At 42.9% G+C, this 23,983-nt stretch overlaps 1 protein-coding gene and 1 long non-coding RNA gene across 2 annotated transcripts; one reads left to right on the top strand and one right to left on the bottom strand.

The window, feature by feature from the left end:
* Positions 1–247: 247 nt before the first annotated feature.
* ENC1 (ectodermal-neural cortex 1) lies at positions 248–15,040 on the top strand. The gene is made up of 3 exons (XM_035100034.3): positions 248–609; positions 7,163–8,964; positions 12,829–15,040. The coding sequence occupies exon 2, from the start codon at positions 7,175–7,177 to the stop codon at positions 8,942–8,944; it is 1,770 nt and encodes a 589-aa protein (XP_034955925.1). The 5' UTR covers positions 248–609; positions 7,163–7,174; the 3' UTR covers positions 8,945–8,964; positions 12,829–15,040.
* LOC148684425 (uncharacterized) lies at positions 13,621–22,011 on the bottom strand. Its single transcript, XR_015946234.1, has 2 exons — positions 21,177–22,011; positions 13,621–15,631 (listed from the first exon to the last, which is right to left on the bottom strand). It is a non-coding gene; the product is annotated as an uncharacterized LOC148684425 (long non-coding RNA).
* Between the last annotated feature and the right edge of the window lie 1,972 nt (positions 22,012–23,983).

Here is a 23,983-nt window from a genome sequence, read left to right as displayed (position 1 = left end):
GCGTATTCATTTTGCATGCAGCGACCACGAGCGCAGCTGGCAGGAAACCGCCTCGGGAGCCCAGCCAGCAACGCTCCACCCGGCTTCCCCACACGCCGCCGGCCCCCAACGGGACACCCTGCCTACGCCTCCCGGAGCCTCTCGGCGGCCCGGCCTCCCCGCCCCCTGCGTGTCACAGGCGCTCTTTGCATAGGCGGCGCTCCCCGCCGGCAGCCCCCTTTATAGGCTCTCCTCTCGCGCCAGCCGAGGCCAGAGCAGGAGCGCGAGGCAAGGCAGGCAGCGCGCCGCAGCTCCACCTCCTTTCGCCGCCGCCTCCTCTTCTTTTCCCTCCTCCTCCTCCTCCCGCTGCTGCTGCAGCAGCGCCGCCGCTAGCGTCTCCCTCAGACGCTCTGAGGCAGCTGCCCAGGCAGGAGTGGCGCGGCGTCCCTTACCTTGGAAGAGCGAGGGCAGCCTCTCCTGGCTCGGGAGCAGGCGGCTGGAGAACCCACACGCAGAGGGAGAAAGGCGCCGGCGGAACCTGGGGCGAGGAAGGACCGGCCTCGTATCCATGCCGTGAGCTGCCCGGGTCTCGGAAGGCTGGACGGGAGCGTCCCCGAGGAAACGCCGGCTGTAAGTTTCTCTCCAGCCTCTTCCTGCGACCTGTTGCGTCGCGAGAGGGTTGCTGGTGCCCGGAGCGGCGCGCACCGGGTCAAGCAATGGATGGGGCGGCGGCAGCGGGGTGGGGGGACGACAACGTTCCACCTTCTGCCCGGCTTGGAGCGGGGAGCCCTTGCACGCTGCCCGCCCGAGCCTGGGCAGGCAGGTTTGGAAGCAAGCGCCTCCGAATTCAGACGGACGTGCCTAGGATTTGCAGCTTTCAGCCCTGTGACCCACGTTCGCGTCGAGCGCCAGGGCGAAGGTTTGCAACGCGCGCTTTTTGAGCATGCACAGAGGGCACCTCCGAGTTAGCACCCAGAAGCAGCAGCATCCACGAGTGTGGGATGGAGGGATAGTGAGAGACGGGATAGTGAAGGGGGGTGCTGGTGTAGGAAGGTAGAACTTGAAAATAGGATCGAGGCCCCCGCCCCCTGCACTGTAGTTCGCTTTTTGAAATACATCTCTCTCTCTCTCTCTCTCTGTGTGTGTGTGTGTGTGTGTGTGACGCGCCTGGGGTTTTTCTTCCGACCGAGGGGACAATTGTTTATACAGCCCAGAGAAAGGGAGCCGGGTTGCAGACAGGGCACGTTTCTGCCTTTCCGTCCCACAGGAAGAGGGAAGGTCAGAGGGTGTGCTGCTTGCTTGCTTCCTTCCTCTCTTCCGAGGGATGGCTCTGGCTTTTCTCCCCCCCCCCCCTTCACTTCAAAGCGGAGGGAAGTGTGAGAGGCAGCCGTTGACAGAGCTTTTGTATTTTGTAGAGACGCACATGGTGCGCTGCTCTTCCAAGCAGCTGCTGAATGGGCACGTTAGGCGAGGAAGTCGGCTCTACATGTTTAACATTTCAGGCGTCATAATCAAGAAGTATTTTGATCGGCGGAACCGCAAAGTAACAACGTGATCCATTGAAACATGAAACCTCCCGCCTTCTCCCTCTCCCTCTCCCTCCCCCTCCCCCCAAATCACTGGGAAATTTGAAGTATCTTATTTCAATAATAAGAGAGGCGAAGGCGTGTGTGTGTTCTATATAATTTTATGAAGCTGGGATTTTATCCACTATGCCCAAGTTTTCTGAAATAAAGAAAACTTAAAAATAAAGGATATTGGGAAATCCTAGTTGTCACTTTTCCACTTGTGGTCTTTAAAAAAATTTTTTTTAAAAAAAAAATACCTATACTTCATTTGAATATTTAAAACCCGATGCAAAATATTATCCAAACAATAACTTCCTGTGCTGGTTCAAGAAAGCTGGCTTAGATCTGTTTTTGCATTACTACATTTATTGATACAATAGTGACAGGTATTTGTATGAACCGTTGAACTATGGCTATGCATTTCTGTTTACCAGAAAAGGATTAGTATTTTGCACTGACCAGGAGGTCTTTGTGAACCAAAATCAGTTTATTTAACAATATAATGGAATATTTTCCTAACCATACATTAGTACATGTGACAAAGAATGATGAACTGTATCAGTATTTGCTTATTATTATTATTTATTAAATTTATATACTGCCCTACACCCACTGTTCTCAAGGCAGTTGTAACTTGAGTCCACCCCTCATGCAGCTCCTATGAAGTTTGAGAGAGGGCTGCATACAGGAAGCAAAAGAAGATTTTAGCCTTAGGGTATTTTCTTTTTCGTTGGGTATGGTATTATTGCTGCATATGAAAAACAGAAAGTTAGTAAGGGGAAACCCTTATTGGATCAGCTTCTTAGAGCAAGGTGTGTGCAGATCTTTAGTTTTCCCAGATTTCATCCTAGCACCAAAGAACTCTATGAGACTTTCAGCTAGACTGTGCTTACCAGTGTGTGTTTCTTAAAAGTTACTCAGGAATAAACACTCAGCTGAATTATTGAATAGTCACTGGAGATAGCATTTCAATAGCATGTTTGTTTTGTCTCTGCCTGTCTCTACTCTTAATCTGTTCTCTGCTCATTTGCTCATTGATTTGGCCAAGACTCCCAGTTGTCACAGTTTCTCTTTGGAGACTATGTGGAGCCTCCCTGTTCAGTGGCAATATATCTGTAAATAACAGGTGTGTGGGTGGGTGTGGGTTTGGGAAACAATGAATAGGCAATAGCCATTGGCATCATGGCTTGCTTGTGAGATTTCAGAATCAACTGAATGCTATGTAGTTTGTAGGCCGGTGCTGGAAACAGATCAGACTAGATTTGTCTGGTCCAGCAAAGTATTTCTTGCATTCTGGAAAGCTTTAAGAATGAGGAGCATGATACACCAGTCAGTTGTGTAGTTGCTTTGATATGCTTCCTACTGAATTCCTAACAAAGCAGCAGTTTTTCAGTATGAGATGCATGATGTGCAGATTACATGTTGTTAATTTTATGGGGGGTGGGGGAATTACCTGAAGGGTGTTGCCTCATCTTTTTTGTTCAGTGTATTTGCCAAGCTATTTTAGCTAAAATATTTGTGGCTTGCGTAATCTGCAGCAACAAAGGAGCAAAGTGTTTCAGCTGATAGCTTCGAATGCAATACGACTTACTTAATTCTAGTGGACTGTAGGATACCCTCATGTGTCCAGATAAGCAGAAGTTCATAGAAATAGATGTGTTGAGATGGAGCCATATGAGAGATAACCAGTTAGCCATAAGGTCATACTTTTCGTAACGGGGTTCTGCTGCATTCTTAGAACCCTCTGTAATGAAGTTGTATTAAAAAGCATTAGAATATTTATTTAGGCATTTTTTCATAAATAACAGTGATACTCTTGTATCGTGTATTTTGAGTTATTGTTGGAAGTGTATAAGGAAGTGAGCATAAGGAAGTTGTGTGCTTTTTTAAAAAAATCCAGGTTTACTTGTTCTGCTCAGAATTCTTCTGAAATTGCAGGTTTATTATTTTTCGGATTCACAAAAGCTTGACATAGCACCCCTTTACAAGGGCATGTATTGCTGAAAAACCATACTGGCAGCTGACCTTCAGCAATCTGTATCGAGGGGCTCTTTCCTGCTTTTGTTCCGTTTATGCAAATGCCCTCAGATTACAAATTGTTAATCTCTGTTTAGAGGAATTTTTTAATTTGAGACATTATCTTGGTTTAGCTTTAGGCTTCTAATGTACATGTTAAGGACCTCCTCTTACGTGATGCTGTATATCCACACCTTGGAGAGACTTGACTTACAAGTACTACATGGAACCAGACCTGCTGCACCTTCAAGTATTCCTTTTTGTATATTTTAAGTTTGCATTACTGTTACTGAGCTGGTTTGCATGGCACAGTAAGCAAAACCTTGGCTTAGCAGGAGCACGTGAATGTGCCGGCTCTCGCAGCTGCTTTGCTCTTTCCTTGTCCCCTTTGCTCCTGCGCTGGCACTGAATTAAGCCCCAGGTTTTGCAAGGTGTGGTGAGCTCTCTCATCACTAACCACAAGCCGTAGCCATGGTTTGCTTTTTTGCAAGAGCAAAAGGGACAGAGGAGGAGCCAAGTGGCTACTCTCTGGGAACATTTGTGTACGCTCACTAAACCAAGGTTTGGCTTAGTGTGTCATGCAAACCAGGTCACTGTGTGTTAAGCCACAGACTTTCTGTCTTCCTGCCAAGGACTACTTTTAGGAAGGTTTGATCCCTTCATAAACTTTTATGTGAGTAGAGTAGTAGGTCTGTCTAGAGTTTGTTTCACAAGCACGAAGGATCCTATCTGCAGAGGTCAAGTCAATATTATTTGTAGGATCAGATTTGATAACTTTCTTACTTACCTAATCTGAGCAGGTATCTCAGATTTCTTAGGCTTCTTTTTCTCATGGTTTCTGCTGGTGACATAAATCTGGATTCAGATCGTAATGATTTTCTGCAGTAGGCTGAATGAGGAATGGATTCCTTCTAGATGTATGATGCCAACTGAGTTCAGTGGCTAGGCCAATAGAGGTTTTGGGGGATTCCTCCATCTGGCAGTAATAAATTATAAATACTAAGGAAAAACTAGGCTAGTTGCACAGTATGTATTAGGTTCCAGCTGCAAGTTTTCACTTGATGATTCTAACTCGTGGGGTGATAACATCATCTAACTTTCCGGTAGGTATACTGGGGACTCCTTGAGGCAACAAGGTAAATTGTAATCCAAGATTAGTTTGGGGGGCTTTTGAATGCCAGGTTAATGTATGATTGTTTGTTAGATAATTTGCTTAGCTGTAAAAGCTAATAACAATTTTATTCACTGTCTCTGATTTGATATATATGGTGAGACAACACAATCTTAAATGTTTTTACTCTGAAGTAGAATCAGTGAGGTTTACTCCATGGTAACTGTGTTTAGGATTGCAGCCTAAGTCTGCAGTTTCTTCTTAATTGCTCACACTGTACCATGTTAATGGAGAAATGTGAAACATTAGACTCAGCTTTGCAAGATGTATCTCAGAAATTCACTTGCAGTGCTGTTCATTCCATACGAAGGCCACAAATCCAGGTAATAAAAGGATTGCTGCATATTTCACCATCAAAGTATGCCACATCTGTAATGCTGACCGAGGTGTGCAGACTGTACATTGTGGTGACCCATTGATGGATTTCCCCTCAAACTGATGCTTTATTTCCCAAATCAAAGATAACTTCATTCTGAGTAAATATTATTAAGATTGGGCTGTAAAGCTTGAAAAGGTTCTAGTCTCATAGCAATTTCCACAAGTGCTTAGCAGGGAGCAGCACCTATGCTACAGAGGCTTCAAAAGCTAGAATGACAGCCAACACCTTCTCCATCAGGTGATATCAAATAAGGAAAACCTGAAGAGTAATCCAAACCCCTCATCTGCCAGGTTTGGATGCAGTGGAGGTATACCCCCCCCACCAGCAAAGAACACCCCCAATACACCAAGTGGCAGGCCGGTTGAGTTGGTGGCAGTGTCATCATGATGGGATGACTGTGGGCCCAGTCTGGACCTCTTCACTGTCCTAGCTTGGCCTCCCATTTTGTGCCCTAGTTGGAGTGCCGAACAGGGCCGTGGTGGTGCCATTGCTCCATGAAGACCCACTGTTGCTGGCCAGAGGCTAGAGATGTCAACTAAATACTCAAATATGAGTTGGTTGGTGGGCTGTTTCCTCCCCTGTAGCAGCTCTTTGCCTTTTCTCAAGGGCATTGTGGACATACTGTATAACATACCTACTTTCCCTGAGCTCTAGGGTATGGTCACGTGCAGTGCTTTCCCCCCCCAATAAAAATAGGTGCCAGTACTCACCAAAGTTGTTAAAGTAAATGCCACACTCTTTAACAGCAAGGAGAGGTGCCGGTGTTGCATACTTTTAAGTGCCCCCCGGAAAAAAAAGTCACTGCCCGCGTCCTTTCAGATCTGACTCATCACCCAGCTGCAGATTAATGAATAGTTCAGCTTCTCTTTCTTCTGTTGACACTTTCTGCTTGGGTGACAGGCTTAGTCTTGTGGGAGAGTTTCATGGAGGTCATACAAATTATAACTTTCTGCTCTCCAGACTTCCTTCACTCCTACGTCTGGACTGTGAAGTCTTACTTAGGCTCTTATGCTGTGGGCTGTGGTTGTTTCTATGAAACTTGAATCAGAGCTGGTCTGACCTGCACAGCAAGTAGACCCAACCCCACTGGACTTTAAACTCAGTTATGAGTGAGAGAACTTTTTGCTGTGGTGTGTTAAATCGTCCTCTCCTACCTGTGTTCTCTTGGTGAAAGCCTCCTCTATCTCTTGTGTCTTCCTAATGGGACGAAATGCCTTTACTTGAACCTGGAACCATTAATAAAGACCTATCAGGCTGCAAGGCTCTATTTTGTTAGGGGGCTGGCTTATAGATCTCTCTTGCCATGGCCTTGTATCCCTTGTCACTAAATCTGAATTTACATGCACAAGGACATAACTCACTTGTGATTAATGCAATAGTTTTTGCTCTCAAAATTGAAGGATACTCCAGAACTCGGACTCTATTTTGTTTTAGCATATTATTAAATCACAGTGCTTGCCATCTTAGAATATCTGCTACTCATAACAGAAAGTAAAATATTCTAGGCATGGTCTCTGTCTTTCCTTTTACATACCTTTTTGGTGTGTTTGGAACGGTTGTATGAGGATAGTATCTTAATGAGTTTCATTTGTGGATGTTGGTGCTCCAAGCAGTATTTTTACATTCCTGAATGTAGTGTGTCTTGTTGCTCATCCTGCTATGATTCAAAGCACAACAATGTTTTAAATATGTGTACAGTATCTGCATATTTGGTGAATCAGCTGCTCTGTACTGGGGAGGTGTGACAAAAATCAGAGCTGTCTCTTTCCCCACTTTTCTGAGTGACAGTACCAACATATATAGCCATGAAAGTAGGATATCTAGTTTGCCAAGATAAACCTGCTATCTTGAGCAACAATTTTCAGAATATGCCAGTTAAGAACTTTGTATCAGAAAAACACAAACAGGCTCGATAGTCAGTGTCTTCAGTTTCTGTTTAGCATTGCTCAGAATTCAGTTACATTTTGCAAGATGTGGGTGGTGGAGGAAGAGGGAATATCATCATCATTGTTATCTCCTAAGACTTAACTGTATTTTTTTTATGTTTAGGTGTGGAAGAAAATGTCAGTCAGCATGCATGAGAATCGCAAATCTAGAGCCAGCACTGGCTCCATAAACATATATCTGTTCCACAAATCTTCATATGCCGATAGCGTTCTCACTCATCTAAACCTTCTGCGCCAACAGCGTCTTTTTACGGATGTGCTTCTCCATGCTGGGAGCAAGTCATTCCCTTGCCATAGGGCTGTCTTAGCTGCTTGCAGTCGGTACTTTGAAGCCATGTTCAGTGGAGGACTCAAGGAGAGCCAAGCCAGTGAAGTCAACTTCCATAATTCCATCCACCCAGAGGTTCTAGAACTTCTCCTGGACTATGCATACTCCTCAAGGGTCATCATCAATGAAGAAAATGCTGAGTCTCTTCTGGAGGCCGGAGACATGTTGGAGTTTCAAGACATCAGAGATGCTTGTGCAGAATTCCTGGAGAAAAATCTTCATCCTACTAACTGCCTCGGCATGCTGCTCCTGTCTGACGCTCACCAGTGTACCAAACTCTATGAGCTCTCTTGGAGGATGTGCCTTAGCAACTTCCAGGCTATCAGCAAAAGCGAAGATTTTCTCCAGCTCCCAAAAGACATGGTTGTCCAGCTCCTGTCTAGTGAAGAATTGGAGACTGAAGATGAGCGTCTGGTGTATGAGTCTGCCATGAATTGGATTAACTATGATCTGAACAAACGCTACTGTTATCTCCCAGAACTGTTGCAGACTGTGAGACTGGCTCTTTTGCCAGCCATCTATCTGATGGAGAATGTGGCTACCGAGGAGCTTATCACCAAGCAGAGGAAGAGCAAAGAGATTGTTGAAGAAGCAATAAGGTGCAAGTTGAAGATTTTGCAGAACGATGGTGTAGTCACCAGTTTGTGTGCGAGGCCTCGAAAAACTGGCCATGCTCTATTTCTTTTAGGAGGACAAACCTTTATGTGCGACAAGTTGTACCTGGTTGACCAAAAAGCAAAGGAGATCATCCCAAAAGCTGACATCCCAAGCCCAAGGAAAGAGTTCAGTGCATGTGCTATCGGCTGTAAAGTCTATATTACAGGTGGCCGGGGATCTGAAAACGGTGTCTCTAAAGATGTTTGGGTGTATGATACACTTCATGAAGAGTGGTCCAAGGCTGCTCCCATGCTCGTAGCTCGGTTTGGTCATGGTTCTGCTGAACTCAAACATTGTCTATATGTTGTTGGAGGGCACACAGCAGCCACTGGTTGCCTCCCAGCCTCTCCTTCAGTATCCTTAAAGCAAGTAGAACAGTATGATCCTGTGACCAACAAATGGACAATGGTTGCTCCACTTCGAGAAGGAGTAAGCAATGCAGCTGTAGTCAGTGCAAAGCTGAAGCTGTTTGCCTTTGGCGGTACCAGTGTCAGCCATGATAAGCTACCCAAAGTTCAGTGTTACGACCTTTGCGAAAACAGATGGACAGTACCAGCCACCTGCCCACAGCCATGGCGATACACAGCTGCAGCTGTTCTGGGCAACCAGATCTTTATTATGGGTGGAGATACTGAATTCTCTGCGTGCTCGGCTTATAAATTCAACAGTGAAACTTACCAGTGGACTAAAGTGGGAGATGTTACAGCTAAGAGAATGAGCTGCCATGCAGTAGCATCTGGAAACAAGCTGTATGTTGTTGGGGGATATTTTGGCATCCAGAGATGCAAGACGCTAGATTGCTATGACCCCACTCTAGATGTATGGAACAGCATAACCACAGTGCCCTACTCCCTAATTCCCACTGCATTTGTGAGCACATGGAAGCATCTCCCTTCTTAACTGCATGTGTGCCTATACAGGTAAGAAACCACACCTGCAAGTTACAAGTTGCTATATATCTTCCCCATAAGCTCAAGAGATTCAAATGTTGACTATAATGCTTTTTGTTAGTGGAATAGGAAACAGAAAAGGCTGGTGTGATTCAGCCAATGCCGTATCATGTTGACAGAATCAGGAATAGAACCCCACTTCCTTAATTAAACCTAACTGGCTTGCAATATAAGATCAGTTTGCGCAAGGTGTTTTGTTCAGCCCTGTGAGCAGTCATAATTGTCCCCAGGTATGCATTTGTGTGGGCAATATAATGATGGACTAGTCAATCATAGATAACAACCATTAGTAATTCATGGCACAAGAATTGCTTTTGGATGTATTTATGATTATTTGCTTCACATGTTATTTTCCTTTGTGCAAGTATGTACTTGAGGGTAGTTGGAGACTGCTTGCACATAGATATAGAAATGAAAATATCCAAACTCCCCCCCCCCCTGATGCTGGATAGCATTGTCTGAACTACATGAGATTTAGCTTATTCATGAAATTATCTACTAGACTCCTGTTACAACTCCTATTACTGCTTTACTAACTACACTATTTGGAAATAAGTTAAATTGACTAATTGCAGGGAAATATATTTGCAATCATAGAGCAAGCAGGATACAGTAGTTGTTGACCTTAAAGTATAAATAGGCAACTATCATCTGTTTGCATGGACTACATTTCTTGAAAATACATTTGGTATATAACATCAAAGGGAAAAGCTGTGGGCTTAGGTAGTTGAACTTGGTGGAAACAGGACTATTTATAACATTTAAGTAGAAAGCTTCTGCTTGTGAAGGGAAAAAAAGAGTTTAGCTCCTGTGCCCGATGGTGAATCACGCTGACCTTATGCTTAAAAGAAGACATGCCACTTGGCTCAAGTAATAATTTGGTCTGCAAACTCAGAGCGTTCCAAAGCCCATAAATTCTACTTTATAGTTTAGTGCAGCGGCCCAAGTTCTCACCTGATGATGTGGGCAGGTGCATTGCTGGTGACTTCAACGGAATGGCATCTCCTTACAAGCAACTCTGAATTTCAACTTGGTCATGCAGGTGCTTGTACTGTTCTCTTGCTGATGCAAACATTTTTCCCCCTCCTGATTTTTTTCTCCCAATTTTGAAATGACAGTGAAGCTTCCTCAAAACTTAGCCTTTTCTTAACAGTTACGGTAGCTTCCTATCACCGTCTTTTGCTGTTCCAAACTGGTAAAATATATTTTAAGGTAAATTTGCAATCCTAAACACACTTGCTTGGAAATCTGTGCCCTTAGAACTCAGAGGGGATTACTTCTAAGTTAACTTGTACTTCAGGCCCAAGTGTGTGTGTTTTTCCTTTTCCCCTGGGATGTGTGCAGCCCAATCCAATTCATACCTGACAGTTGCCTTTTTAAGAAACAACAACACATTTTTTATTTTTTAAAAAACAAAACCAGACTTGCATATTAACTAGTATTGAGGCTACTCCAATGTAAGTCGTCTGAGAAATGCAGTTCATGCTACAAGATGCTTGCACTGTATTTTCTTCCGACATTTGGAAGCTGCATAATAGGCCTGTAAAGCCAGTCAGGTTGTAAAGACTCTTTGATATTCTTTCCTTGTGAAGGTTACAATTGGTGGGTAGATTAAAAGGAACTAGCTAAGTGGTTTTTGCAATAAAAGTTGGACAAACTATTGCCTTTGCAACATAGTAAATAGCAAACAAGGAGACCATAGCAATAAAAACTATTGCAAATTGGGCCACGGAAGTGTAGAAACACCAGCCAATATGGTTGCAGGATCACAACCTTAATTCCAAAGAACTCATGGTGGGGAACCTGCAAGCTTGAGGTTCTCAACCATTGGCCTATAGATGCTCTCAGACCATTCATTGATATCACTTGTATTTGAGAATAACCTGCATGCCAAAGACGATAATTGTGACTGTCCCTTGACTAAAACAATTAAGCAAAATAACAACAATAGCAACAACAAAAATCACATAAACCTTCCTAGAGTGCAATAGTGATTCTTCAGATCACGCTATTTGTAGTCTATTGTTTTAGCGGCCATGGATAAGATCATCTTGCGAGTAACAAATCCTTCACTCCGAATTGTCCCCAGAGACACAGTGATGCGGTCTTTCAAGATTTCCCCGAATTGTTCTAAAAATAACAACCATAATAAAACGAATGGGTAGCGTGTACATAATCAGAGGGCTGCCCTTTCATGTTAGCAAGGGCACACAGCAAATTTGCTTGCTGTGCTGCCCATCTCGGATGTCTGCTCTCCCATACACTCCATAGACACAAAGCCATTCCTTAGCTTCTGTAATGCATTAAGATAACTGTAGAATTCAGTCTCTAGGGCAGCATATACATCCAGCAAATAGATCTCTTCTCTTCTCTTTTTTTTTTACTGTCTCCCGCTGCTTTCTCAGTGGGAGGGAGGGACAGAAAGGAAATTACTTCTGATTGCACTCTGTTTTCATGGTGTTGTGTGGCCCCAGCCTGACAGCAGTTAGGAAAGATCTTAAGTGTGCTTTGTCTCTTCTCTCAGACTTGTAGGCTCTTGAGCAGGGGACCCTATCCCCCCCCCCCAAAATATTGTGAATACTGGTTTCAGTGGCTGAGTGGAAGTTAAGGGGTGGAAGGGGTGGAGGTTTGGGAATGACACACACCAGGCACAAGAATGTGTAGAAGACTCTGATCAGCAGGAAATGTTTCAAAAATAATGAAGGGGCTGTGTCTTTAATCTGCAAGAGGCGATGTGCTAGGGCTGCAGATTTATCCTGGATACACTCTTCTGTACTGAGGTTCTAGTACAGTGCTTTTAGTTTAAGGTTGACTTGAGCTTTCAGTAACACACATGTACATTCAAATCAGTCGCACCAAGTTAACTGGAGCAGTTCTGCAATTACCCCAGCGGAAATCCCATCAAACTCTGCCTCATACATTCTGGCAGAGCTATTAATTGCTACTTTAAAAACCAGCGTGGTGCCTGGTTTGAAAACTGGCTCTGAGCATAATAATGAAGTGAGAAGGTGGAGTCTGGACGCCAAAAAAAACTGCAGCGTCCAAAGCCAATATTTTGCACTGCATAATCAACGCACGGGGTGGGGGGGTGGGGGTGGGGAGAAGGCTTCAGTGCAAAGCCATTGAAGCATACTACATTGTCACATGACAAAGCACAGCAAAGCAGAGTTCTGACATAATGAATAGCAGAAACGTTTTAAATAAGGGGATTAATATGTCTGCCATTCATATGCTGAATCAATTCTATTCAGGATTCTCCATGGTTAACAGAGGGCATTGGTTAGAGATTTTCTTTCCAACAGGCTGGCTCTCCCCCCCCCCCACTTCTCTCCTTGGCTAGTTTGATTTGGCTCACGACCAAAATGACTGTCTTGCTACTTCTGCCAGCAACTTTGCATTACATGAATTTTTATTCTGTCTCTGTCACATTATCTGTTCATGCAGCTCACAGGAGAGTTCTATACTGGATCAATCAATCAAATTGAACTGCCTCTCCCCCGCACCCGTGTTACTTATGTTAGGCAGAAACCTTTGCTGTGAATGCTCTCAGAAGGAGTGCTTAACAGTGCAATCCTATACATGTTTACTCGGATATAAGACTCATTAAGCTAAATGGGACTTAATCTCAGGTAAATTTGCATAGGTTTGCGTCCTAACTGGAGTCTATATAACTTAGATATTTGTAGTCTGTGAGCTATCAGCTGCTGGTTATTGGACAAGTTCTAAAAAAGGCACCAGCATTTTCTATAAACTAGGCCTGACATTGAAAGTCTTATGGTATGTTGTTTCATCGAATCCCTCTAAACTTTCTTCCTTTTTCTTTCTTTCTTTCAGCTTGTTCCATTATTTGGTGAAGAAATGTTGGATCTGTGGAGAAGCAGCTTTAATGAAGAAAAAAACTGTTCCTTTTTATTTTGAGTTTGAAGAAAATATTCTGCACCTTCTAAATTCTTAAAAAGCTGGAAATGAAGGAATGGGAGGGGAGAATATTGTCTTCAGTATATCAGCACCTAGTTTAACTATGAATGAATGAACTGATGATCCGATCCCTGTGTTAGTAATTGTGGATTAATGTCAAGTTTAATCAGCCCTTCAAAGCAGGGGGGAAGCCGAACTTTTCAGAGCTGCACAACACAGCACAAACCCTCAATTTTCATGGACTTTGCTGTTTGTGTGCAAAATTTGAAATGGTTGTCACCTCTCCTTTGTGACAGCTTGAAGTGTCAGCAGCAGCTGCTGAGGAAATGGGCCAGGTCTGGAGCAGCAAGATGTCTTTGTGAATGAAGATGCAGCTGTATCGCCTGCCACAGGGAAGGGCTTGTTCTCTTAGGCAGTGCCTGGAGCATTGGTTCAAATTGCTGAGCTGCATTGTTGTAAGCTGCAGCGAGTGACCTTCTACTTGCTAAGGAGCAGCACACCTATTAAAAAAGAGAGAGAAAAGAGTTTTTTGCAGCATTTTGTGGGCAAAGGGAAATAACTCCATTCCCCCACCCCCACGCATTTAATTTCCTCTTGTATTTATTAATTACGACTGTCCTACTCTTAAATTGTTACTTGTTGTAGATATAGCTATTTATTGTTCAGTGCTTGCATGCAGAGGAAACGATGCCCACAGTTGTCTTTTAAGGGCTTATGTGAATCGTATGTTTTGCACATTCTGTGGTCTCGTGACTTGCTCTGCTGCACAAGAAGAAAAAGTGCTGAGTAATATTTGGGGAGAGGAGAAATGAGGTAAGGAGTGAGAAATTGAAGGATTACAAGGTAGCATCTTAAATTACACGTATACTGAAGGAGGAAGCCATGGAGGTCACTTTCTCAGGCCACTGTTTTGTGTGGCTTGCCAGTGGTATCCCTGTTACACTTGATTTGCCTAGTGTTACCTTTTTTTATTTTTGAAGGAACTCCTCTGGAAGTAGCCACTGTCACTTAACAGTTTTCTTCTTGTGCAGCTTCATCGCTACTGGAAAAGGGGTGTGTGTGGAAAACCCCCAACAGAATTAATTTACACAGAGCCCTGTTCATGGCATTATCCAACATTTTATTTTGTTTATTTATTTATTTAAAGTTAGCCGATGGGATGTCTACTATGGACCCACTTCATCCAACCGTGGGAAGTAACTTTGATTTAAAGATACAAAGTAAAATAAAGTGGGGAAGAGATTTTTTAAATTATTTTTGCTTTTTCTTTATTTTTTAAAATTAACACCAACTCCTTGTCCATCCACTTTTGAATTTAAATTGTGCGCACACGCACGCACACACACCATCAGTGTCTTACAAGGTTTGGCATGATTGTTAGGATGACAGAGGAGAAAAGTTGCTCAAACATTGGTTTAATAATAATCATTCCTTCATTAATTAGCAAGTTAAGCTTTCAAATGCATACTACCTGGAAGCATCACATAGGATACCGATCAAAGTCCCATCCCCTGGAATTTATTTTTTTAGTTCTTGCTTTCAAGCCTGATCATTCCATTCCATTCTTGGTTGGTTTGTTTTTCCCCTACTTTGTGTCTTTACCAGACTTTTTAGTTGTGCTATCCATGAGAATCAGTGCAGCTCAACCAGCATAAAGCTGCCAGTCCTCATCGTGGTTGGTTGTCTTGTCTCAATGTTGTATAAGCAAAATTACTTTAAAATGCATGCATGCATGCTTAAAAGGAATTATGATGATGATGCCTGCCTACCTAATGATGATGTAGCTCAACTCTTCACACTCTTTACCATATGGGAAACCCAGTAACCTTACATTGCATTCCTATGGGTGCTTACACAGAAGTAAACCCACACCACATTGCATGGGGCTTACTTCTTAGTAAGTATGTTTAGGATGGCATTATCAGTCTTAAGACTCTTCTCATGCTGCCATAGGCTAATTCTGCAGACTCTATTATGTGCATTTCTTATGTATTCCTATTCGCTTTAATGAGAAATGGGTATGTGTGCAATTTTGCAAATAGCGAGTAGTGGTTCTTAGCATGGCTAGCCAGAAAGGTTTTTAAGAAACTCTGAACAGTATGCACCATAAAGTTTGATTTGCAGACTACTGTTTTGATTTGCATGTTTTTGACCAGCTTTGACATTTTCGGGTATTGCAGTTGCAGCTGTATCAAGGGAGGCTGTTTGAGAGGATTCTAGAACAAAACTCCTTTCAAACTTTGATTCAAATGTACCAAGTGCCTGGGGTGTAGGAAAAATGAAAGTGTTCCTAAACACCATCAATCATTTTTCAGTGAAGGCTAGTGTATTGGCTATTGAGGGCCAGTGCCCTCAGGACAGCTGCACTGGAGTGCAGTAGGAGTGGTGATGTGATTTGCTGCAGGTCACTTTGCTGTAGAAAGGGCTGTTGGCATTTGCTGTTTGTTGGTTTAAGAATCACTGCTGAAGTTGGCTCTGAAAACGATTCTTCTACACAGCAACAACATAAAATGCCAGTAAGTTTAGTAAGAAATTGTGAAAGATGGGGAACCCTCTTCCAAGTAATGCATAGTAGATGACTTAAAAACCTGTGAAAAGCTATAAAACATTGCTTTTACAAGCAAACAAAAAAACTACCCAAACTTAAATTTGGTTTGTATAAAGTCTACCACCACAAACCCTTTATTCAAGGGTTGTCTCTCACTTTTGGTTTGGGGGTCTCTCTTGTGGGAATGTTCAGGAATGTGGATGAGGAGATATTGTTTAATATATCCTATCCCCGCTTGCGCTAGCAAGCACAAAACTTTAGCAGAGTAAAACATTCCCCTTTTGCAAAATACACAGCAGAAGAACGTTTGCGCAGGCTTGATTTAAGCCACTAAAATAAAGTGTATTTTCCTGGTATTTCCCCTTTTTCCCTCTTAAAAGAAAAGACACAACACAATGCTCTTAAAAGTATAAAAGATGTTTACTTACAAGCATCTCGAGGTACAGCACACTCAAGAGGTAGACTTGCTTAGTTAAAAGGTAATATATACATTGTGAAGTTCACTTATAAGAAGTGAGACTCCATCTCATCTCTCTCTCTAGGCTGGAGGCCTTGAGGGAGAGACTCACTAAGATGTGTGTAGTCCAAGAGGTCTGGTCCAAGAGAGGGGAAATGGCTGTTTCCTTCAGGATTTATCTGCCACTTCCTCAACTCATTTGCATGTGAAGGAAGAGGAAACTACGCTTAGTCATATCCTCCTCCTCAGTCCTCCAAGTGGACTATCTAGGGATTGTTGTGACTTGACTGCACTTAACCCTTTGCATCCCACAAACCCCTTCTCAGGCAATTCACAACATACACAAAAACATACATAAATAACTTTAATCAACCACCCAAGAGTCCCAGCTTGCCACGAAGATCCTGGAACTTCTCTCTTGGCAGGGGCTTTGTTAGGACATCTGCAGTCATCTGGTCAGTGTTGCAGTAACACATTTCAACAAGTCCATCCTCGATCACCTGGCGTATGTAGTGGTACCTGACCCCAATGTGTTTGGTGCGTGCAAGGAACTTTTCACTTTGTGTCAGCTTCATACTGCTCTGATTGTCCTCCATCAAGCTGACAGGTCCCGTTCTTGGCACGCCAAAGTCCTTCAGGAGCTGATCCAGCCAGGGGATCTCTCTGCAAGCTTCCGAAGCCGCAATGTACTCAGATTCTGTGGACGATAAAGCTACACATTTCTGTTTATAGCTGCCCCATGCAATAGCTCCGTCCCCATACATAAAAACATAGCCACTTGTGGATTTATAATCCTTATTGTCCCCAGCCCAATCCGCATCAGTGTACCCAAGCAGTTTAGGGTCTCTGACAGCTGGCAGTTTTAATTTACAGTCCATGGTTCCCTTTAGATAACGAACAACCCTCTTAACTCCAGCCCAATCATGCTCAGTGGGACAACTTACTTTCCTACTTAGGATCCCCACTGCACTTGCCAGGTCAGGTCTGCATGTGGTAACCAAATACAAAAGTTTGCCAATCGCTGACCTGTATTGCGTGTTGTTTGGCAGCAACTTCGAACCTTGTTGATTCTTCAAGAAGTCTGTGGCCATCGGTGTCGCAACTGGGTGTGCGTCCTGCATCTGCATGCTTTCAATCAGTTCAGTTATCTTTTGCCTTTGGCTGAGTAAGAACGATCCATCCTCTTCTCTCTCAACTTGAATTCCCAAGTAGTATTTCACTTTTCCAAGTTCCTTGACCTCTACTTCCCTGTTGAGGTGTTTGACTATGTCTTTATAGTCTTTCTCATTTGACGTAGAAATTAAAAGGTCGTCAACAAAGGCTAAAATGTACGAAAACTGTCCATTCCTTTGTTTGGTGTACAAGCACTTATCAGCAGTCCCTTGCTTGTACCCAAGCTGCACCAGCATCTCATGGAGTTTCTGGTTCCAAGCCCTCGCTGCTTGCTTCAAACCATAAAGTCCTTTCTGCAGCTTGCACACTAGATGTGCCTCATTTGGTTTAATGAAACCTTTGGGCTGCTTCATATAAATCTGCTCAGAAATTTCGCCGTGAAGAAAGGCTGTCGCAATGTCAATATGGTAAACTGACATTTGCTTAGATGCTGCAATACTTAAAAGTAGTCTGACACTGCTGTATCGAACTGTCGGTGCAAACACTTGATCGTAATCCTCTCCATACTTCTGGGAAAAACCTTGTGCCACAAGCCTAGCTTTGTAGCGTTGCACCTCCCCTTCTGAACCCTTTTTAACCTTGAACACCCATTTACTTCCAATTGCTTCCTTACCAGGAGGTAGTTCTGTGAGTGTCCAGGTCCTGTTCCGATGAAGTGCATCTATCTCCTCCTGAGCAGCTTTCCTCCAGAGACTGGCTTCATCTGGTGGCATCCTCTCTATCTCTTCCCATTTGGAAGGTTCCTGTGGAGACGCCGACCTTGTAAGGTAGGACAGCCGTAATGGTGGAACACCTCTGTTGGTTCTGGATGAGCGTCTGACCTCTGGTCTTTCGACCGCATCAGCTTCCTCATCCTCCTCCAGCAGTGGCATATCCCCATACAGCTGCTCGTCATCATCTTCGTCTCTGGTGCTGCCAGGGGCCTGGACCTCCACGTCTTCTCGGGTGTCACCTATAGGGGGTGCTACGACACTAGAAGTTGGATTAGTACTTTGTATTGGTTCAAAAGGAAAAATCACAAATTCCTCATCCTGTGGCTCCTTGGAACAATCAATGGCAGTGTCCTTTGTATCAACTTTGCCTTGCTCATCGAAGTAAATTACATGCTGCGAACTTGTCTTGCCAGTTTGCGGATCCAAGACTCTATATCCTTTTCCTCCAGAAGCGTACCCAACTAGGATCCCTGCCTTCGCTCTGGAATCAAGTTTGTGTCTGTGCTCCTTGGGCACATGATAGTAGCACAAACTTCCAAATACACGTATATGTGACAAATTTGGGGCTTTTCCATGCCAAAGTTCAAATGGTGTGCGCTCTGCGCCTTTTGTGGGCAGTCTGTTCTGAAGATAGACTGAGCAACGAGCCGCTTCACCCCACAGCCTGTGTGACAAGTTAGCTTCCTTTAGCATGCACCTTGTCATTTCCAAAATGGATCTAAATTTCCTCTCTGCAATTGAGTTTTGTTGGGGTGTGTAGGCAACTGTGGTCACGTGTGATATGCCTTCTCTAGCCATGACGGCCTGCATCTCATGTGAACAAAATTCCCCACCATTATCGGACATTAAAATGGAAGGGGCTCGCTGGAACTTGTTCTTGACCATGTTAAGATAGTCCCTGAACAATTCCACTGTCTCACTCTTCTCCTTGATAAAGTAGGCTACGCAGAATCTCGAGAAATCGTCCAAAAATATCAAAATATATTTATTACCTCCTAGAGAAGACACATTCATTGGTCCACATAGATCTGTATGGACAATGTCCAATACTTTAGTGCTTCTCTTCTCTGCACAACGTGGGAAAGAAGGTTTAGTTGCTTTCTCACTAACACAAGTTATACATTTTGATGTTGGTGTATTTGTGTTGCTTTGCTTTACCTGCAGACCTCTCACAAGATCACCTTTCTGTAGTTCCAGAATAACGTTGGTGTCTCTGTGTCCAAGTCTCTTGTGCCAGAGTTCCAGACTTCCTTCGTCCTTTTGACTTGGTTGCGCCACCTTTGCAGACTGGTTCTGCTGGTTCTCTGAAACATTAAGCTCATATACACCATCCTTTAGTGTGCCTTGAACATAAACTTCATCATGCTTAGTCACAATACATTGTCCTTTTTCAAATGTAATTTTAAAACCTTTCCTGTCCAAACTGGACACGCTGAGTAAGTTGCAATTAAGCTTTGGTGCAAACTTAACTTCAGTTATCTTAGTATTAATTGTTTCATGATCTACGTTGAATTTCAAATTCACAGTTCCTGAACCAATTGCCTTTACAATGTTGCCATCAGCAATCTCAATTTCAGAGGTTTCATCCCCATTAATCTCATTAAAATACTCCTTTTCATAACAGAAATGAGAACTCGCTCCACTGTCAAGAATCCACTTATTGCGCTTATTTTCACAATCCTGGACAGCTAAACTCCTCTCCTGCATCAACATGGTTTGCTCATGACTCCCCTTCTTAACACCTTGTGGTTTTGAGGGGTGGGATTCAACTTTATCCCCATTTTGACTCTTGCAGTTCCTTGCTATGTGGTTTTTCCCATTGCATTTAAAACAAATTATTTCTCTAGATGTCTGTCTGGACTTTCCAAAATGCTTGGATGCATAGCTGCTATCCTTCCTCCTTGGATTCCTTTCTTGAGAATCAAGGCTATCTCTGCATTCCTCTCTTAAATGGTTGATAAGCTCATTAAAAGTTAAATCCTTTGTGTGATCCATTATACTTTTAAATGGAGCAAACGTAGGTCCCAATGATGCAAGCATAAACGTTACTTTAGTCACATCATCAAAGGCTCTGGGAGTAAGGGCAATTCTTTGAACAATCTCAGAAAAATTCTTAAAATGCTCTGTAAACTCTTCTCTAGAATTCATCTTCAACTTGAGTAACTTATCCAACAAGTATCTATAGGAACTCTCTGTAGATTGTGCATAAATGCGTTCAATGTCCTCTAGGATCTTAGATGCATCATCTTCAAAATTTATCATTGATAGATGCTCATTCCTCAAACTGCTCAAAATTATGTGCTTGGCTTCATCATTTTTAATACTCCAAGCTTCTATCTTAGCTAAAGCTTCTGCATCGGTTCCTGTAGGCTTTTCTTCCTTAATGGCCTGCAGAACACGCCTAGCAGCAAGATAAACTAAAACGCGCTGCTTCCACTGCACAAAATTATTGTCATCCAGCAGCATAAAACTTGGTCTTGCCTCACTATCAAAACTGGAGCTTGCCATCTTAAAACTTCAAAAATTTCCAAAATTCAAAAATCTTTCAAAAATCAAATTCAAAATCTCAAAAATATCTTCACTACCTCTGAGCTTTCTCAGTGCTGTAAACTCTGAGGGAGGGGAGGGGTAGTTAATCCCCCAAGCACACTGCAGAACAAAGAGACCATGTGCTCAACCAGGAAATCCTAACTGGAAAAATCCTACAGAGTTCAAAATCACAATCCAAATCAATCCTTCAAAAATACACAAAATACGCAACTCTGGGCCGCAATAACCCTATGTGGGAATGTTCAGGAATGTGGATGAGGAGATATTGTTTAATATATCCTATCCCCGCTTGCGCTAGCAAGCACAAAACTTTAGCAGAGTAAAACATTCCCCTTTTGCAAAATACACAGCAGAAGAACGTTTGCGCAGGCTTGATTTAAGCCACTAAAATAAAGTGTATTTTCCTGGTATTTCCCCTTTTTCCCTCTTAAAAGAAAAGACACAACACAATGCTCTTAAAAGTATAAAAGATGTTTACTTACAAGCATCTCGAGGTACAGCACACTCAAGAGGTAGACTTGCTTAGTTAAAAGGTAATATATACATTGTGAAGTTCACTTATAAGAAGTGAGACTCCATCTCATCTCTCTCTCTAGGCTGGAGGCCTTGAGGGAGAGACTCACTAAGATGTGTGTAGTCCAAGAGGTCTGGTCCAAGAGAGGGGAAATGGCTGTTTCCTTCAGGATTTATCTGCCACTTCCTCAACTCATTTGCATGTGAAGGAAGAGGAAACTACGCTTAGTCATATCCTCCTCCTCAGTCCTCCAAGTGGACTATCTAGGGATTGTTGTGACTTGACTGCACTTAACCCTTTGCATCCCACATCTCTGCCCTTCCATAAAAGAAAAAGTAACCTGTAAATCCCTGCGGAACTATAATGTTTTTGCATTCACTTAGCACAGACCTGCATTACTCCCAAGGTGTTTTGAGTAAATGGCCCCAAACCCTTTGTTTAGGGAAGTGACAGAATCCTGTCTGCAGCAGCTCTCTCTATAACTGTTTAGCTTATGGCACAAATCTGTTTTGTAATACCATCCAATTTCCTGAAGCGCCCGAAGTCTCCATAGTTGTATTTCAAAGCAGTGGTTTGCTTTCAAGTCCTTGGATTTAATTCCTGGGCCTAGGTTGAAGAAAACAAAAAACCAGGGGTGGCCCCTAGCCCTGCAGGCAAATATTTTGGGTTCCCGTTCTTTGAATAGACGTGGGAATCCTGGCTTACTACTTGGCAATTCCAGTCCGAAAAAACACCCTACACTTCTGAGAGAAATGCAATTCACACCAGAGTACACATAAAAACCTTGGCACAAGACGAGAAAAGTTCTTATTTTGTGGGCTGGTTGCTGTGGAAACGTGGAACAAAGGACAGCCTACCACTTCTGGTATAATTGTGTAGGCCCTTTTTTTCTAGGCCTGACACCTGTCTGAATAAGAGTGATTAGAGCTGAATAGTGTCCCTTGTCTGACAATTGAAGATGCGGTTCACGTACAAAAAAACGGGAAGGGGGGGGAGGGAGGAGGGAAGCCGTACCAGTGAAGAAGTAAAATATCTATGTTGTCTCTCTTTGTTTGCTACTACATTTTGAGGTTTTGTAAAACTGCATTTTTTTCACAATGTGAAACTGAAGGTCAATAAATTATTAGAGATTTTCTCTTCAATGAACAAGTTCTCCTGAGGTTTTATTTCACTAGCAGGAATGTTTGGGTCCATTTAGACTCTCACCTTAACAAAAAACAAAAAACAAACAGCATCTTCAACATGGAGCTTGCAGATTTCCTTTAAATGTCTGCTTCAGTTACACTTGGAATGCTCCTCTTTGTCCTGGCCTGTCACTCTTGCTATGAACTAGCTCTGAAAGTTCAACAGCTAAAATGACAGGAGCTTTAAGACAGCTCTGTGGGCAGGAAATGCAAGAGTTTGTAAAAATCCCCCTGCCCCATAGTTCTTGAAGCATGGCTTAGTGACTGATATTACTTCAGAAGGAAATTATGCAAGTCAAATCCTGCAGTATTATTCCTGAGGGGGAGAAGGGAAAAAAAAGATAATGTGGGTTTCTATAAAATGCATGCCGTTTAGTTTTTAATGTGTCGTAAATAATCTTGAGTTTCCTATTTCCTTAGCACTCATCGAGTCCCAATCAGGGATGGGCCCCTTTCTGAACATTGGCTCTTCTGCAAATCCACTTTTTTAAAAACATTGTTTTATGTATTCATGCAAGCGCACAGGTAAAACTACAAAAAGAATTCTGATGCCATCATGGGATAATCTGCTCAGGAAATGGCAAAGTCAGCTTTATGACACAGTAATCTTGATGTAATCATATAGATGTGGTTGGTTGTTGCTTTTTACAGTAGTGGGGTGGTAGATAAGACATAAAGGAACAGAAAGCTCCGGTAAACTGCATGCACTGCATTATGTTAAAAAAATTGGAAATAATAAACTAAGCTATGGTAAATTCTGAAATCCTTGGTGGCAGTGCAGAAATAAGAGACCATGAAATTCAAAACACTAAAGTCCAGGGAGAAATTTGGATGAGTTGAACTTCAAAAGCATTCTTAGTCTTACGGTTAACAAACTGTGAAATCCAGTCAAAGATAGGCATGTTTTGAATCCCAATATCTTAATTTATTTCTGAATGAAATTTTACGTAGTTCAAATATACTTAATTTTGGATGGAAAGTTATTTAATTTTGGTTAGGCAAGCCTTTGGGATTTATTTATTTTTAAATTAAAGAAGGGAGATCAACTCTCAAGTACCCTTATTTTGAAGGACACTCTTTGTTTAAAACAACAAACCAACAAAACCATGTTCAGGTTCTCAGGAATCATAAATGTGATCACATGAACATTTGAAGAGCTAAAGATTGCACACTGAAACATGCAGAGTATTCTAATGTTCCAGGAGGCTCCTATTTTAAGCCTTCTGAGGTACAATTTCTTTCCCTCACATATTTCTACATATGAGTTTTTATTATTAATAAATTATTACTATTTATTAAATTGTATGGGACAGTTGGTGGTGCTAAAACACAGAGCCTAGGGCTTGCCGATCAGAAGGTCGGGGCTTCAAATCCCCGCGACGGGGTGAGCTCCCGTTGCTCGGTCCCAGCTCCTGCCATCCTAGCAGTTCGAAAGCACGTCAAATTGCAAGTAGATAAATAGGTACCGCTACAGCGGGAAGGTAAATGGCGTTTCTGTGTGCTGCTCTGGTTCGCCAGAAGCGGCTTAGTCATGCTGGCCACATCACCCGGAAGCTGTACGCTGGCTCCCTTGGCCAATAATGCGAGATGATCGCCGCAACCCCAGAGTCAGTCACAACTGGACCTAATGGTCAGGGGTCTCCTTACCTTACTAAATTGTATACTGCCCCTCATCCGTACCTCTCAGGGTGGTTTGCAGCATAAAAATACAAGCTAAATACACAGAATATATAAGAAAAACAACAAAACAAGCCAATAGCCTCCCTCCCCCTCCCATAAGCACATTTAAAATTTTATAGGATGCTAGTTGGTCTGGTTGAAGAGGAACATTTTTGCTTGGTGCCCAAAGGTGTATAATGAAGGCGCCAGGCGAACCTCCCTGGGGAAAAGATTCCACAAATGGGGAGCTACTGCAGAAAAGCCCCATTCTCG

The sequence above is a fragment of the Zootoca vivipara genome, chromosome 10 (genome assembly GCF_965207765.1).
Source record: "Zootoca vivipara chromosome 10, rZooViv2.hap1.1, whole genome shotgun sequence".
Taxonomy (NCBI): Eukaryota; Metazoa; Chordata; class Lepidosauria; order Squamata; family Lacertidae; genus Zootoca; species Zootoca vivipara.
The sequence above is the reverse complement of the archived record's forward strand: the minus strand, read 5'-3'. Positions and strand labels throughout refer to the sequence as shown.

Excerpts from the sequence above, each read along its gene's own strand:
- ENC1 (XM_035100034.3), top strand. The coding sequence starts at position 7,175 with ATGTCAGTCAGCATGCATGAGAATCGCAAATCTAGAGCCAGCACTGGC.